The sequence below is a fragment of the Cervus elaphus genome, chromosome 23 (genome assembly GCF_910594005.1).
Source record: "Cervus elaphus chromosome 23, mCerEla1.1, whole genome shotgun sequence".
In the NCBI taxonomy this organism is placed as follows: domain Eukaryota; kingdom Metazoa; phylum Chordata; class Mammalia; order Artiodactyla; family Cervidae; genus Cervus; species Cervus elaphus.
This window is the reverse complement of record NC_057837.1, coordinates 26051067-26070001: the sequence shown is the minus strand read 5'-3', so window position 1 is coordinate 26070001 and position 18935 is coordinate 26051067. Positions and strand designations below refer to the sequence as shown.

The 18935-nt window shown below is 36.4% G+C and overlaps 1 protein-coding gene across 1 annotated transcript in view; it reads right to left on the bottom strand.

Annotated features, from left to right (window-relative positions):
- The window catches only part of GPR158 (G protein-coupled receptor 158), a 290632-nt gene that overhangs the window by 14689 nt on the left and 257008 nt on the right, over positions 1-18935 (bottom strand). Inside the window, exon 7 of the mRNA XM_043884892.1 lies at positions 11735-11973. Coding sequence (XP_043740827.1) covers positions 11735-11973 — 239 coding nt within the window. The remainder of the gene's footprint in view (positions 1-11734; positions 11974-18935) is intronic.

The window sequence follows — 18935 nt, the reverse complement described above, 5'->3', positions numbered from 1 at the left end:
TTCAAACTGAACATTGTTACTTTAACCTATTCTGACCAAGTACCATGCATTTTCTCTGTCGTAGTAACGTGACTTCATGGGACAATAATACCCAATTAACAAAAAGAAAGCTCTAACTAGCAAAAAACATTTCACAAAATGCGTTACCTAGAGGTAATCTACTTGCATACTGAAATACTGATTTCTAGTTCCATATGCCCAGGTGTTTTACCTGCTAAAGTTTCTACCAGTATTTAAACAATAAGCCCTAAGTAAACACATTTTTACTCAAAAACCCTGATGTGGTCAAAAGCCAAAGAGAAAATGAACCTCACTCAAAGATCTCCATGAGATGAGAGCGGAGGTCTCGATTATTCTGTATGTTGGCCACTGGCCGTGTCTGTGAATGTTCTTCCTAGCCAAGCTTATTGGACTGGGAAAAGGTCTTCATGGGAAGCTTCCTTTCCTGAGGCTTGTACTTCTGTCCATGGTATTACTATTGCCTCTTCACTCAGGTTTGAAATCTCAAGAGTCACCTTTCACTGCTACATTTCTACCTAGACTTATTTTTCATATGTATCACTTCTCTCAATGCCCACAATTACAATCTTTGCCTAAGTTCCTATAAATTTACTCCTTACGTATCAACTGCCCATCTAAACCTGGATTCACCCTATATTAATTCATTCTTTATAACAGCGACAAGTTCATTTTTCTAAAACTCCACTTTATTCATATCAGGATTTGTCCAGATCTCCATTTGGGTTCACTGATCTGTATTAATATTTCCCTTAGAAGATTCATTCACACCTAGTTAGGACCCTGGAATTAATTTCTGTTCCCAAAGAAAGACTACAGGGGTTCCTGCCAGGGCAGACATGTTTCAAGACTTTGATGACTTTCTTGTCAGAAAGTTTCAAGACTTTCTTACCCCCAGGGCTTCCTGTTGGCTGCCCCATTGCTTGGCCTTATTCTTTTGTGCTCCTGTAGTTCTTAGACCCTGATTTCCTGTCTAGTGTCTGACCCTCAGGTGAGCTCTTGTGAGGAACTGCTTGTATCTTCATTTAGAAATCTTTAGTAGTTCACTATTATTTTATAACTTCTTGGCCTGGCACTTCTCGCCCTCTATGACCTCATGTTATACAACCAACATGAACTCCCAGAGTTCCCCAACATGAACTCTGAGCTGACCCAGGAAGACTCACTGTCCTCTGAACACTCCAAAGATTCTTGCTTCTGAGTCTTTGTTTATGCTATTACTCACACACAAAATCTCTTCTCATCCACACTTCCAAGTTTTAACCAATCTTTTGATGTTCAATTCAGGTCCCACCTCCATCCCTAGGTCTTCAGCCATGATTCTAACTTACACTGAAGTTTCCTTCCTCTAATCTCTTACGGTTTTCAACTATCCATACCACACCATGCAAAGAATAATATGCCACACAATATATAAGTGGGAGAAAACTGTTCATGGAGTCTTGAGCCCTGACTGTGATGATATTTTTCAGGACAAGAATTGAGTCTTTCAATTATTTTTTCTACCTTTGCCCACAAAGATGATAGCAAGGATACTGATCACACATGGATAAGATTTAATAAATATTTGTTGAATTGAATGAATATAAATGATATCAGTTTCATGTATTTAAGAGATAGAGGCTTTCTATTACCTTGCACTCCACTTAACACTGATGGATGTCTAGATCCATCTAACATCTATATACACAATTTAAAGATCATACTGGCATTATGATTAATAAAGGCAAATGATATTTACTGATGGGCCACTAAGTGTGTGGTACTTGACACTCAAGAATGATGAATACAAAATATTATTAAATAACACTAGTACAAAAATGTGCTGCAGTTGAAGGATCCACATAAAACTGAATTATGAAAACTTTATCTTCTGGCCACTTATAGCAGTGTTTTTATATAATGTCATACTAAACACCTTTTTTTAAAAAAAGGAAAGTAGTTATCAAGTTAATTAGTGTGCTACAATGAAAAATTACGTTTAAAAATACAAGACAAAATAAGATTCCTCCAAACAGCTAAGCTGAACATTAAAATCATTTCATTAGCAATATCAAACAATATGCTCCAGCAGAAAAACAATTTATTACTCAAAGTACCAATTAAACTAAATGTAATTTATAAAAGTTGTGCTGAGGAAAAAAAGTCAGTTTCATATAATTAACTTTAGACCAGCACTGCAATCAGTAAAGAAAATATGCAGATGTTACCAAATTTTGCAGTGCTATTTCATGGGAGTTGAAATATATGTTGTGCCTCTGCTTTAGAAAATAATTTCTGGTGGCAAACGACTGATGGGAGGCATGGGTATAGTTAAAAAGGGAATTGAGTTTATATTTAAAGATTCAAATAGGGCTTTTAGAAAACTGAGGTATTCCACTTTTAATCTACAAGGAATAACATTTTATTTAACAGTTAACTACCATAACCTTTAAAAAATTAATACACCATAATGAAAGTAATTTCAAGTTATCTTTCCAAAGGTCTGGGTCACGCAAAGGAGTGAGAAATGACATTAGTTTTTTGACACTGAAGATGTCCCAGGTTGGTGATCTTAGAACACCCACAAGGGCTGGAGAAAAGCAACCTCAAAGTACAAACGACTCTCAAGCTGTGATCCTCTGCTTTGCCATGCTGCAAAGGCGTTTTGTGTTAATAATGTTTTATGCTTCTTCTGTGCTTCTTCACTCAGTTGTGTCTGACTCTTTGCAACCCCAGGATTGTAGCCCACCAGGCTCCTCTGTCCATGGGGATTCTCCAGGCAAGAATATCGAAGTGGGTTGCCATGCCCTTCTCTAGCAGATATCCACAACCCAGGGATTGAACCCAGGTCTCCTACACTGCAGACAGATTCTTTACCCTTTGAGCCACCAGGGAAGCCCTTATGCTTCTTAGCACATTTAAAAATTATTTTTGTTTCTTTAGGTAGATGTACTCCTAAGTATTTTATTCTTTTTGTTGCAATGGTGAATGGTATTGTTTCCTTAATTTCTCTTTCTGTTTTTTCATTGTTAGTGTATAGGAATGCAAGGGATTTCTGTGTGTTAATTTTATATCCTGCAACTTTACTATATTCATTGATTAGCTCTAGTAATTTTCTGGTAGAGTCTTTAGGGTTTTCTATGTAGAGGATCATGTCATCTGCAAACAGCGAGAGTTTCACTTCTTTTCCTATCTGGATTCCTTTTACTTCTTTTTCTGCTCTGATTGCTGTGGCCAAAACTTCCAACACTATGTTGAGTAGTAGTGGTGAGAGTGGTCACCCTTGTCTTGTTCCTGATTTCAGGGGAAATGCTTTCAATTTTTCACCATTGAGGGTAATGCTTGCTGTGGGTTTGTCATATATAGCTTTTATTATGTTGAGGTATGTTCCTTCTATTCCTGCTTTCTGGAGAGTTTTAATCATAAATGAGTGTTGAATTTTGTCAAAGGCTTTCTCTGCATCTATTGAGATAATCATATGGTTTTTATCTTTCAATTTGTTAATGTGGTGTATTACATTGATTGATTTGCAGATATTAAAGCATCCTTGCATTCCTGGGATAAAGCCCACTTGGTCATGGTGTATGATTTTTTTAATATGTTGTTAGATTCTGTTTGCTAGAATTTTGTTAAGGATTTTTGCATCTATGTTCATCAGTGATATTGGCCTGTAGTTTTCCTTTTTTGTGGCATCTTTGTCTGGTTTTGGAATTAGGGTGATGGTGGCCTCATAGAATGAGTTTGGAAGTTTACCTTCTTCTGCAATTTTCTGGAAGAGTTTGAGTAAGATAGGTGTTAGCTCTTCTCTAAATTTTTGGTAGAATTCAGCTGTGAAGCCATCAGGTCCTGGGCTTTTGTTTGCTGGAAGATTTCTGATTACAGTTTCGATTTCCTTCCTTGTGATGGCTCTGTTAAGATCTTCTATTTCTTCCTGGTTCAGTTTTGGAAAGTTATACTTTTCTAAGAATTTGTCCATTTCATCCAAGTTGTCCATTTTATTGGCATAGAGCTGCTGGTAGTAGTCTCTTATGATCCTTTGTATTTCAGTGTTGTCTGTTGTGATCTCTCCATTTTCATTTCTAATTTTGTTAATTTGGTTCTTCTCTCTTTGTTTCTTAATGAGTCTTGCTAATGGTTTGTCAATTTTGTTTATTTTTTCAAAAAACCAGCTTTTAGCTTTGTTGATTTTTGCTATGGTCTCTTTAGTTTCTTTTGCATTTATTTCTGCCCTAATTTTTAAGATTTCTTTCCTTCTACTAACCCTGGGGTTCTTCATTTCTTCCTTCTCTAATTGCTTTAGGTGTAGAGTTAGGTTATTTATTTGGCTTTTTTCTTATTTCTTGATGTAAGCCTGTAATGCTATGAACCTTCCCCTTAGCACTGCTTTTACAATGTCCCATAGGTTTTGGGTAAAACTATAAAACACTGATGAAAGAAATCAAAGAGGACCCAAACAGATGGAGAAACATACCGTGTTCATGGATTGGAAAAATCAATATTGTCAAAATGGCTATTCTACCCAAAGCAATCTATAGATTCAATGCAATCCCTATCAAGCTACCAATGGTATTTTTCACAGAACTAGAACAAATAATTTCACAATTTGTATGGAAATACAAAAAACCTCGAATAGCCAAAGTAGTCTTGAGAAAGAAGAATGGAACTGGAGGAATCAACCTGCCTGACTTCAGACTCTACTACAAAGCCACAGTCATCAAGACAGTATGGTACTGGCACAAAGACAGAAATATAGATCAATGGAACAGAATAGAAAGCCCAGAGATAAATCAACGCACCTATGGACACCTTATCTTTGACAAAGGAGGCAAGAATATACAATGGAAAAAAGACAACCTCTTTAACAAGTGGTGCTGGGAAAACTGGTCAACCACTTGTAAAAGAATGAAACTAGAACACTTTCTAACACCATACACAAAAATAAACTCAAAATGGATTAAAGATCTAAATGTAAGACCAGAAACTATAAAACTCCTAGAGGAGAACATAGGCAAAACACTCTCCGACATGAATCACAGCAGGATCCTCTATGACCCACCTCCCAGAATATTGGAAATAAAAGCAAAACTAAACAAATGGGACCTAATGAAACTTAAAAGCTTTTGCACTACAAAGGAAACTATAAGTAAGGTGAAAAGACAGCCGTCAGATTGGGAGAAAATAATAGCAAATGAAGCAACAGACAAAGGATTAATCTCAGAAATATACAAGCAACTCCTGAAGCTCAATTCCAGAAAAATAAATGACCCAATCAAAAAATGGGCCAAAGAACTAAACAGACATTTCTCCAAAGAAGACATACAGATGGCTAACAAACACATGAAAAGATGCTCAACATCACTCATTATCAGAGAAATGCAAATCAAAACTACAATGAGGTACCATTACACACCAGTCAGGATGGCTGCTATCCAAAAGTCTACAAGCAATAAATGCTGGAGAGGCTGTGGAGAAAAGGGAACCCTCTTACACTGTTGGTGGGAATGCAAACTAGTACAGCCACTATGGAAAACAGTGTGGAGATTTCTTAAAAAACTGGAAATAGAACTGCCATATGACCCAGCAATCCCACTTCTGGGCATACACACTGAGGAAACCAGATCTGAAAGAGACACGTGCACCCTAGTGTTCATCGCAGCACTGTTTATAATAGCCAGGACATGGAAGCAACCTAGATGCCCATCAGCAGATGAATGGATAAGGAAGCTGTGGTACATATACACCATGGAATATTACTCAGCCGTTAAGAAGAATTCATTTGAACCAGTTCTAATGAGATGGATGAAACTGGAGCCCATTATACAGAGTGAAGTAAGCCAGAAAGATAAAGTTCATTACAGCATACTAACACATATATATGGAATTTAGAAAGATGGTAATGATAACCCTATATGCAAAACAGAAAAAGAGACACAGATGTACAGAACAGACTTTTGGACTCTGTGGGAGAAGGCGAGGGTGGGATGTTTTGAGAGAACAGCATGTATATTATCTAGGGTGAAACAGATCACCAGCCCAGGTTGGATGCATGAGACCAGTGCTCTGGCCTGGTGCACTGGGAAGACCCAGAGGAATCGGGTGGAGAGGGAGGTGGGAGGGGGGATCAGGATGGGGAATACATGTAACTCCATGGCTGATTCATGTCAATGTATGACAAAACCCACTGCAATGTTGTAAAGTAATTAGCCTCCAACTAATAAAAATAAAAATAAAATAAATAAATAAATAAAATAAAAATTATTTTTACATGGCACAACTAAATATATAAATGAAACATTTAGCCTTCCTTTTCCAAGTGTTTCTTTTAATGTTGTCTTCTGTTTTTCTCTAAATCCTATCCACTTTGAAAATTTACAAGGTAAACTTACTCCATTTTATTCTAATAATATGGTGGACTGCACAGAAGTTATCATTAGGTCAAACAACTAAATAATGCTCGAAAACAGCTCAAATTCCAGCATTCCAGGGTTTGGCTGCAGACAGAAACCTTGATATTCTGAAGGCTTATTTGTCTTTTCTTTGATTTGAATAAAGATAGGTGTGAGATTTACAGTGGTGAAAACAATGAAAAGGATACTTGTGGTAGAATTTTAAAGGCAGGATTGACTTTGTGAGACCACGTGGTCTTAGGGATATATTTTTGAGTGTGTGGATGTGGCCAGGAAGGGGGTGGTTAGTGAGTTGCAGGAATTCTGTTTGTTGTAAAATCAGGGTACTCATCTGAGAAGCATGGAGAAGATGGATGTTGCCGGGAGTTCACAACTGGGAGTTCACAACTAGGACTCTGCGGGCCGGGAATGCCTGCCCCCTTCTCAGCTCCAGGGAGCAGTAAGGAAGGAATGGGTAGAGCTGGGCCGTAGGACACGCCATGGACAGGCCCACGGAGATGCTGGCTCCACTCCTGCTGACTCACCATGAGCAGAATCTGGATCCCAGGTCTCCTGGTTCTCCTAACCACTGTTCTCTAAATTACCTCCTTCGTTGGAGACTTTCTTTTGCTTTATTACTTACTAGAGGCATAGATGTTGGCTTTGACTACTGTGGGGAATGGGTCTCAGTGAGCTGAAACAGGAAAACTCACAAACCTTCTTATTCCTCCATACTTAAACCTCAGGAGAAGGCTCTCTGCTCGCCACAGTTACTGCAGACATAGGAGTGGAATGGTGGTGTAACAGGCTGGAATTTGCAGTCCATATGGGTTAGCAGCTTGTTTTTAAACTATGATAGTCATTTTAGTACAAGTAAAAGAGCTGCCAAAATCTTTTGACAACAGAGTTAATCTATAGGCGATCTACTGAAGCAACAAAACCTTTTTTCACCCATCTTAATTTTTCACCCTTTAAAACCCAACAGTTCCACGGGGGAGCTGAAACTCCTTAGAAGCTATGCCCACTATAGATATCTTAATTACTCCTGCTCCATGTCCTTTAGGCACTGCCCCAAGACCCCATCCCCAAATTTCTTCACTTCTAAAAAGAAAAATGGCACTGTAAGGATAAAATAAAGGAACAAAACTAATTTATCCTTTCTCTCAGCCCTTCAGCATCATAACTACTCCTCAAAGAAATAAAACATTGTTCAGAAGTAGTATGTAGATAAACAAGGAAAATAATCTCTACTTCACTCATTCAAGAAACTATCAAGAAGACCTTCAAAAAGTATGAGTGTATCATATATAGAATCTAAACACAACACAACAAAACAAAACCACATTGAACACATAGAAACAGTACAATGGTGATTGACATGGGCTGAAATTGTTAGGGATAACTTGGAGAGTTATCAAAGGACAGACTGGTCAAAGGCTACAGATGTTGTTAAAAGATGGATACATTCTGAGGATATAATGTACAGCACAGTAACTATACTTGAAATATGCTAAGAGAATGGATTTTAAGCATTCTTACACATACACACTCACCCCCCCCCCCCCCCCCAGGAAACTATGTGAGTTGGTGAATATGTTAATTAACTTGACTGGGGGAATCATTTCACAATGTATCATATGTCAAGTCATTATGTTTAAATATATTACAAGTTCACTGATTATGATTCAATAAAGTACAGTATAAAATTTAAAAACTAAAAAAATAAATAAATAAAGCAACATAAAACACAAACAACCCTCCACCCCCCAAAAAACAGTATGTGTGAGTTTCTCATGATATAGCTCAAGCCTGTCAATGCAGTCAAGCTTTCATTTCTTTGATTGAAAATTAAAAATACATTTTAAAAATGGTAACAAATGATGCAGCAGGATTAAGGCATATGGTACATTAGAATAAAAAATGATGCATGTAAATGAACCTAAATCATGAACATTAATCTAAGTCAGATGGAAAGGAAGTCTAATCTATTTTCCCCAGTACTCATTAAAGGGTGCTCATACCACATTTCACCTGTCACAATATAGCCTAATCTTCTAGGAGAATTAAGTATTTAAATCCTGAGAAACAATTGCTATTCTAGAATTTCCCTATATAACTCAGTAGGTGTTACTGTATTCTCCTCAGTTCCTTCTAAACATTGGCGTACAACTAATTGAATTACTGAACACACTGTCTGCCTTTGTGTTTAAAATATACCAGGCAAGAGGAGAATTAGGTTTCTTCCCAGTAGTTTTCTATACCTGATTCCTCCTCTGAAACACTTGTGGTAGGAAAATCACCTACATGGGCAGTTCTGGAGTGAGCAAAAAGTAGGAAGGACCCATTCCTTAAATTTACAACTCATATTTCTAACTAGAGTTCTACCTCAGTGGAAAAACTAGTATCACACTCAAATGATTCTTTAATTTGTATTAAAAAAAAAAAAAAACAGTTTCAGACAGGTAAAACTGATCCAAGTTTATCAATATATTAACAGCACTTTTTTGGTTATTTTTTTTTTTTTTTTGAAATTGACTCCTGACACTAATATAAGTATACACAACTTCTTGACACAGATTTCTCACAACAACTTCAAGGTAAAGCCTATCTCCATCCTTAGCCTGCACAGAATTATTTCTGTTTAGGAAATGGGGAATAATTTAGCTTTCAGTACATGCTTCTTTCTGGCAGACTGAAGATACATTAATTTATTCTTGAATAACAGCTTGGATATAAAAAATCTAATGGTAAACATGCTACTTATAGAAATATATAAAGGGAACTGCAAAGAGGCACACATTAGCAAACATTAAGAGGGGTTAAATATGGACTATCTAATGATACATGCCAAAAGAGAAATAAATGCAACCACTGTAAGGCAGTGTGAAAAAATACAGCAATCACATGTCTCTTGAGTTTTCAAGATAGTCTTAATTTAAAATATTTGTTCCTGTTGTTAAATCACGTGTCTTGAGTTTTCTTCAGAGAATTGTGTCACTGTAAGAAAACTGTAAGTTTGAAACTAAGGTGTTTCAGTAGTTCAGTAAATTACTCACTAGGACAAAAATAATCACTAAAAGATTAAAATATTATCACCAAACATTTAACTTCCTCTTACCTCTTGATCTCTATACCTTATCATTAGTCTTTTACTTTAAAGTATTTTGTACCCTAAAGAAGGTCACATTTGTGATCTCTATGTAGAAATAAATATGAATACAGAACTGACAGTAACCTGTAGTTCATTTTACATAAACTTTCTTTATATATAAGAATTTTCTATGATAAGCAAGATCCACTAAATACCTATAATGTCTCTAGTACTGAAGACCTTATGGTAGATATAAAATATATAAGAGACTTATTCCTCTCATTAGGTAGTTAACTATTGGGTTATAAAGATAAGTGAGAATCAAAAGCAAAATTAGGTGGTAAAGTCCCTTGGTACAGTGGTAGTTCAATGAAGGAAGACAATCATTTGGACTAGAACCTAGGAATCTTTATAAAAGAGAAGTTCTTTGAGGCATGGGTAATATTTAGAATATTATAAAGAGGTATAAAGAACATTTCCTTTGATAGGAGGAGTGGTGGAGGTGTGTAGGAACTGTGTGAAACACGAAGGAAATGCCTAACTGGAAAAGAGGATAGTGTTAAAATACATTGTAAATAATGCTGGATTAACAATGCTGCTTAAGTTTACTATGAGTCTTGAAAATCTGTTAAAGGAATTTGGAGAATCAGAAAGTGATGTGATAAATCAGTAAGTTCAATCTAGGTTGCTTTTAGAAGACACACATACCCATACCCGCCTCACACACACAACCCAAATTCAGGGATTTTGGAGTTGGCATCATTAGAATGGAGAAAGACATACAGCAGTACTTCTCAAAGTGTGGTCTCACACCAAAAGCAGAAGCATCACCTGGGAACCTGTCACAGAGCAAATTCTTGGGCTTCATTCTGCTTTGTCATTGCCAGCCTAATGACACCTCATTTTGTATTTTGAATGTCGTATTCTTTGTAAAACATAAGAGAAATGTAATGTGCTTTTCTTCATAGTAACACTGGGAAATGATTTTTCCTAGTTTGGTCAACCTGGATTGAAGAATGTAAACTAATGTTACAGGTTTCTATTACGTAGAAATTTTATATCTACACAATTTGTTTAATTTTCACATTCAGATGAAAGTCAGAATCAGAACTGCTTGCTACCATGGTTCCACGCTTTATCTTCTAATACTGATATTGATATCTACTGATATGGAACTACAGATATTTTCATTGCTATTGATCAAAATAATGATGACAGACTTTATATATTATTATAGTGCTACAACCATTCCCTTTATGTACCCACATTGCTTTATTACTACAGATATCAGGCTTATATGAGTCCTAAAATACCCTCTCCAGAAAAATATTATTCTATTCAAATTGTAAACAATGTACACATTTTATGAGCTTCTAGCAAAATACTAAATGTGAACATTCCACAAACAACTGCCAATATGGGGGAGATAGATAATGGGAATTAAATTCATGTTTTTATTTTTGACATCTGCCAAAGAAAGTTAAGATTTGTCCCTGGTTGACTGAGGGGAATGACAACAAAATAATAAAATGTTTTTGTATCTTTGCAGGCTTAGTTTAAAAATAGCCCAATATTAACAACAGAAAAATTCCTATGGAATGTTCTCTTTCTCATTTTTCAAAAAACTGAGGTACCAGAAAAATAATCTCATCATGGCCCAACTCATCATGGGCTTCTTCTATGATCTGCAGTTTCTCAGTCACATAACTTACTCCCCACAAGTAGCAAGGTTCTGTGCTTGTGTAATACCAGAACTCCAGAGAATTCCCAATAAATTATCTTTAGAGGAAAGATAAATTAGAAATGTTGCCCAGAGCACTCTATAGAGACCAAGTCTGATATATCATAGGACCCAAACTATATTAAAAATACCAGCACATTTCCTTTTTTCTCCGCAAATAAAGAAATAAGTCAAAAGATTCGATACTGTTAGCCCAATGGCGACACGTTGCTAGGATGGAAAGCAGAAAGTCTCTGTATAAAGAAGCTGCCTTTACTTACTGTGTTTCTCCTTCTTGCACAAAGAAGGACATTTTCTGAACAAAGCTGCACACCTCTGAAAAATAATGGAGACTCCCAGCAAAAGTTTGCATTCCACATATCATTATTGTCCTTTTTATAATATTGTTTCACCAAAACCAAATATGTAAAATTCTTTTAGAGTTTGTGAAAGGGTTTGGCAAGGCTTCTAAGGAAGTCCATTGTAATGCTAGTGGGCAAACGACAAGACAACTGCACAAAATGAGTGACCACATACCGACTGCTGTCATGTAATCCCAGCGCTCAACGAGGCACATGTTGAAGATGAGGTGATCTGATGTTTGCCCTTGGCCAGTGAGTGAAATCTGCCTCTCCAAATTCTGGCAAACAGATGATGTCCAGCCAACAAGAAACCAGAACACTACCAGGAGTATTACTGCCAGCATCCTCATGACACGTCCACCAGTCATGTATGGAATCCGCTGGGCTGTTCGTGAAAGAAACACCTTCAAAACCCTGGGAGAGCAAGACATCAAAATGTGAAGGCAAACCTAACACCCAGGAAGTAAAATTCTAAAATACCTGATTTTTCCTGGTGAAATCTAAATCTACCCAAACTTACTTAGGCAGAATTTTAACACTAAAAAAAAAAAAAAGAAGAAGTGTTGCTTATTACTTTTACTGAATTTCATTCTATTTTATCTTCCAATAGCAGAACAAATATCCTGTGTTAGAGGTCAGTGAGTCAACAGATCTGTGTAGGATGGAATTCTTTTGAGTATGTCTTAATATTTCAAGGAAAATTCTCAGGACCTTAGAAAGATTCATTGGCAAACACTGCTCAAACCGGGTTTCTAAGGGCTCAAAAAATAATCCTGAAAGTTAGTAGTTGGGTTTTACATTATACTAAGTCAAAAACTTCCTTAAATGAATTATTCTTTATAGTAGAATGTTATAAAAGGTATTTTTTGAAAATCATTTTATGTGGCCTCCCTTTGTCATCATTGTATCACATAATGAAAAATAATTATGAGTACAAAAAAAAAATAAGGAATATTTAAATACCCCTCAATAAGACTACTGCATTAAAGAAGACTGGGATATGACTTACAAGAACTACATTTGTTTTTTTGGTGTATATATGACTCAAATGTATAGCCAGGGTTGAGAACTACTGGATTACATGGTATCTAAGAACTGTTTCATCTCTGAAAATGATGTGAAGACAAAATTCAACCTTACTCCTGGGATCTTTCCAGCTATCCTTTCTTTAATATCATCTCCAGAATATTCTTAGCTGATTTTAACTCCCCACTCTCATTCTGATATTTTAGGTCACAAAGTTATGACTTACTACCATAATGGTTTATGGTACTATAAGGGTATCCATAATCAATTTCTAAATGAATTCATCTTTTCGATTTTTCTGTTTCCTCCTCCATCTCATTCTTTCAACTTATTAAATGAAATGTTCCTATGAATTATTTATAAAAATCATTATAAATCCAGAAATGAAACTTAGCCACCTGAAATAATCTAGATTTTTTTACTATCTTTTCTCTCAATGCAGGGCTTTGATAGCTCTTCTAGAATTAATATCCAGTAAAGAAAGTTATTTTCTAGCAGGTTCATATTTATCCTCCCCCTGTTTATATTTCTGGGCTTCTCTGGTGGCTTAGACAGTAAAGAGTCTGTCTGCAATGCAGAAGACCTGGGTTTGATCCCTGGGTTGTCGGGAAGGTCCCCTGGTGAAGGAAATGGCAACCCACTCCAGTATTCTTGCCTGGGGAATCCATGGACAGAGGAGCCTGGTGGGCTATAGCACAGGGGATCACAAAGAGTCAGACACGACTGAGCGACTTTCACTTTAACCCATATCTTTAACCCCACTGTCCTGCAGCTAACACACAGTGTGAATTTATTTAATTCTGAATAAAATACTTATCCTCAATTTTAATGTGGAACAACACCAGGAAGGTTCTAGTATAAAATAAGAATGCAAAAGATCACTTTAATTACTCGTTTAACTACAGACAGTCCCCAATTTAAAACAGTTCAACTTCGTGATATTTTGATTTTACGATGGCACAAAGTGATAAGCATTCAGCAGAAACTGTACTTTGAATCTGAATTTCGATCTTTTACTGGCCTAATGGTATGTGGTACAATACTCTCTCCTGATGCCTTAGCTTCCAGGCAGCCACAGGATCACAAGGTTAAACAACTGATCCACTTACAACCATTCTGTACTCATTCAATCATTTTGTTTTTCACTTTCAGTACAGTATTCAAAAAATTATATGAGATATTCAACATTTTATTGGGAAATAGACCTTGTGTTAGATGATGTGGTCAAAGTGGAGGCTGCTATAACTGCTCTGAGCACAGTTAAGGTAGTCTGGGCTAAACTATGATGTTAGGTATATTAGATGCATTCTCGACTTAATGATGGTCTCAATCTACAATGGATTTATCTGGATATAATTCTACTGAAAATCAAGGAAGATCTGTAGTTCACCAGATTAGCAGTTATTCTCCATTCCCTGGGTGAAACACACTAGCACTGGTAGCAAACGCATGCCTCCCTCTAGTAGGCCTCAAACACTTCTGCTCCAGGTAATTGAATTGCTGCCTGTTAAGAATCAGTTGTACTTGTTCCCAAATTATACCCACTGTTATCATCTTTTTTTCTTGAAATATAGTTGATTTGTGATATTAGTCTCAGGTGTGAAACTAGCAGTTTCACAGTGATTCGGTATTTTATAGATTTTACTCCATTTAAAGTTAGATAAAGAGGAGAGGTGGTAGTTAGTCTTATCTTTGATGGATATCAATTGACAGAAGTGGAGGAAAGTAGAAAAGATATACGGGGATATTCTAACTGAAGGGAAAAACATAGCAAAGTCCAAACCAGAGAAATGTTGTCTTTGAGGGACAGTGGATGGAAATGTTTGGCAAGAGGGGAAGTTTTCTTTAACCCAGAGGAACTCCTAGGGATTTTTCAAGTTACTTTGAGGGGTTTTCACCGGGTTGAGAACCACTGCTTCAGAGAAAAATAGTTGATTTATACTTTCTTTCTATGGCCAAGATGTGGAAAGTCATTAACTTTTCTGTTACTTGAAGATTTTCATATAGAAACTCTAAACCTCAAAGAGAGCAAATAGTCAATTTTTTAAATAATTATCTTTAAAATATACTACTTTTTGACCAGATGAGCTTGTTATTTGCAGGGGAAATCTATATGATCCCAGTAGAGTAATCTTTTAGTCAAGAAACCAGTTTCCAAATTATCAGACATTTTCATTTTTTCCATGGGTATTTATCATAGAGTCTGAGAATTCAAGATTGTCAGGTCCCCAAATCTCATTTCCAGAGAGGGAAAAATCAAAGCCAAGCCCTCGTGAGCCTCCTGTTATCGATTTTACTGACTTTCAAACACTAGAAAATACAGTAACACAACTCTGCACTGCAGTCTAAGCATTTCAGGATATTGGTTTTTGTAAAATGGAATAAGATGCATTTTTATAGGATTGCCTTAAAATGAGAAAATTCTGCTACATCTTTTAAAAAATGAGCTCTTGTTAGTCTATGTGGGATCACTGCCTAGAAACCAAGTTCTAAAAGTGAAATCCTTAGACATGCACTTATATGAAATACAGCTATAGAAAAAGTGCAACCATTAAACTTATACAGATTACTTTTCCTACTATTTTTTCATAGATAAATCTTTAAGCTATCATCTGTTGAGAAGGCTTCACTATTCTCAATGAACACGGTAATATATATGAGGACTACAAAAAATCTCCAGAATTTAATACAAAAAGGCATATTTAAAGTATATATTCAGTTTTCATTAATAGGAGATAAATTCAAAGAAATCATGTTGAAATGATAAAAAAACAATGGCAATCCAGGAATTGGCTGTCACTATATGCCTACCTCTACGTTTTCACTTTCCACACACTTCATGTTTGAGCTCACAAAACTACTGTAAGGGCTTATACTTAGGTTATATGATTATCTTCTTCAAATATCTAATTGCTAGTTTGGTTTTTTTTTAGATTTTTTTTTTTTTGATGTGGAAAATTTTTGAAGTCTTTATTGAATTTGTAACAATATTGCTTCTCTGGTTTTTTGGCAGCAAGGTACATGGGATCTTAGCTCCCCCACCAGGGATTGAACCCTTCACTCCCTGCATTGGAAGGTGGAATCTTATCCAATGGACCATGAGGGAAGTCCCTCTAGTTGATATGTTACTCCTTATTTAACTTGATCTCTCTTCAGCTTTTGCCTTGGCGGAAGCACTTAGCTTCCATTATGTCATAGTCTCTTGGTTTTCATCCTACTCCTCTGTCAGCAATTTTTTAGTTTCCAGCACAGAGTCCTCTGCCTCAGCCTTCCTTTTAAATAAGACTGCTCCTCAAGGATCTCCTAAATGTTGTCACCTTCTATTTTTGCTCTACATGTTATACCTGGGAAATTCCAACCACGACTCTGCTTCAGTTATGTACCTGTTGGGGAGTCCCAAATCTGTAACTTTGGTTTATTTAGATCACTCTCCTGAGCTTAAGATCTGTAGACTCAGTGATCCACTGGACATCAACAGGTCCCAAAATAAAATCATTACTCTCTCAATTTCTGTCTCCTCTAACCCACTGCTCATGTATTACCTGTCTGAATGACAAGTACCAGTTAATTATTCAAAGCAGAAACCTAGGAAGGAACTTTTACTTCTCCCTCTTCTATGTTCCAAAACACCAAATGCATAATTAAGAATTTCTGGGCACTTCCCTAGAGGTCCAGTGATTAAGGATCTGCCAGGCAATGCAGGAGACTTAGGTTCAATCTCTGGCCAGGCAACTAAACCCGCCTGCCTCAACTACGGAACCAGGGTGCCACAACTAGAGAGAAGCCTAGTTGTGCACAACTAGTATAGAGCAACGAAGAGGCCATGTGCCACAACTAAGACCTGCCACAGCCATAAAAAAATATTTTTAAAGGAATTTAATTGCTACCTCTTATATACTGAGAACATCTTTCTCATCTTTCTATTTTTCTCCATTTTCACTGCCACTGTACAGCTCGTGGTCATCAACCTATTTCCTACAGTAGCTTCCTAACCAGTATCCTTACTGTTCTCTCCCACCATCAGGCCACACTGTACGTTAAAGCCACCGCGACGTTCCTCACTGCACTTCTGATCCTGTTTCTCTCCTGTTTACAGTCCTGTGCTTCTCCACCCAAATTCAGCTACCTTAGGATGGTAAAAGGCCTTTAAAAATTGGTCCCTCCTTGCTTCAGCCGGCTCATTGCTCACCATTCTTGCCTTCCTACAATCCTGCAGGTCTCTCTGAACAACATGCGGTGTCCTCTATCTGAACCTTTGCCTTCTTTTTCCTGTACTGCCCCTCCCCCTCCCCTCATTAATACAAACACCTAATTTAGCCAATTCGTACATAGTCCTTCAAGGTTCAATTGAGATGCCACTTGCTCTAGACCAGTGATTCCCAAACCAGTAGCATTAACACCATCCCCAAACTTGTTAAAAATGCAAATTTTGGGGTCCCCTCCAGATCTACTATGTCAGAAACACTGGGGATTATGGCCCAGAAACCTGTATTTTAACAAACCCTTTCAACACTTTCAATAAATTCTGATGAAGGCTATAGTTTGAGAGCTGCTGCTCTAAATAATTTTTTCCCCAAAGGCTTAAGACTGGTGCGCCTGTCTTTCCAGTGGGCTGACTGCTCTAATCTATCAGATACAATTTTGAGTTTTTGTTACGCTGACAACAAAATTTAAAACCTCTAGCATCAGAAAGTTTTCTATTTTCAGAATATTTGTGTTTGTGATTCAACCACATCTTTTTTGTTTGCCACCAGGAAATGAATATGGACATAATCAAGCCATACAGGCTTCTACTAATTTAATTGGAATAATCCTGAAGTCTTGAAGTTCTCCATTAGATTTGAATTTCTATTAAGTTTAATGCTTTCTTAGAAACTCCAGAAAATAAATGCTTCTGCTGAAAGACAGGAGGTGATTATTTTCTTTTATAAACATAAAGCCACTCAGTTCTTGGCAGAAGAGCCTTGATAGTAAACAACACAGAAAAGGCTGAAGTCACTACTCAGTTTGCGTTAAGTGGTCATAAGCCCTCATGTTTCTCAAGCTTTTCATCAACTTCTCAAAGCTTCATTTTCAGAAGTAACATAACACTACTTTTTAATCACTGGATATATTTAAAAGGATCAGTATCATGTAGGCAAAAATAGATTTTAACATTTATGAGACATGAAGTTAAGTAAGACTGTGGTGACTATTTTAAGTTATTGCTATTATAAGAAGGAAACCCATAACTCAGCTTCCCCAACATAGGTAATTTTATCAATTCCTATTTGCTTTAGCTCTCGTATCTCATAGTAACCTTCCTTTCTTTTGACCTGATTGTAAGTATACAGGATAAGGGAGAATAATGAAAAAATAAAGGGAGAAGAAAGAGTTATATGACTGTTGCAAGTCAAATATTTGATAGAGCTAGAAGGAATCTGCAGATTATTTCTTCTGCTCTTAGGAAAAAGGCAAGAATGTCTGTTTTTACCACTTCTATTCATCATTGTACCAGAAGTTCTAGTATGAGTAATTTGTCAAGAAAAAAAGAAATAAAATGAATCCATATTGGAATGGGAGAAGTAAAGCTGTATCTATTAGTAGATGACACAATCTTATATATAGAAAACTCTAAAGAACACACATACACACAATCTGAGCTAAACACCAAATTCAGCAAAGTTGTAAGATGTAAGTTCAACATTTAAAAATCAGTTTTATTCTTATGTATTAGCAATGAGCAACTTGAAAATGAAATTGACTGAAGAGTTTCATTTACTATAGCATCAAAAAACACCTAGGAATAAATTTAACCAAGAAAGTAAAAGATGTAATCTATACAACATCACTGAAAGAAATTTTAAAAGATCTAAAGAAACAGAAAGTGTGTTCATGGACTGGAAGATCTAATACTGCTAAAATGGCAATATTCCCTAAACTGATCTACAAGTTCAAGTCAATTTAACAAAACAGTGTGATACAAGCATAATGATAGACATATAGAACAACAGAATAAAACTGATCATCCAGAAATAAATCTCTACATCTCCAGTCAATTGGTTTTTTGACAACAGTGCCAATATCATTCAATAAGGAAAAAAATAATCTTTAAAAACAAAAATATAAAAAAGGGAGCTCCCTGGCTGTCCAGAGGTTAGGACTTGGTGCTTTTACTGCCATGATCCTGGGTTCAATCCCTGGATTGAGCTAGATCCCACAAGCTGCTCAGTGCCACCAAAAAAAAAAAAGAAATCTTTTTAACAAATGATCCTAAGGACAAGTACATATCCAAGAGCAAAAGAATGAATTTAGACCTCTATCTCGCATAATATACAAAAATTAATTCCAAGTGAATCAAAGACTCAAAT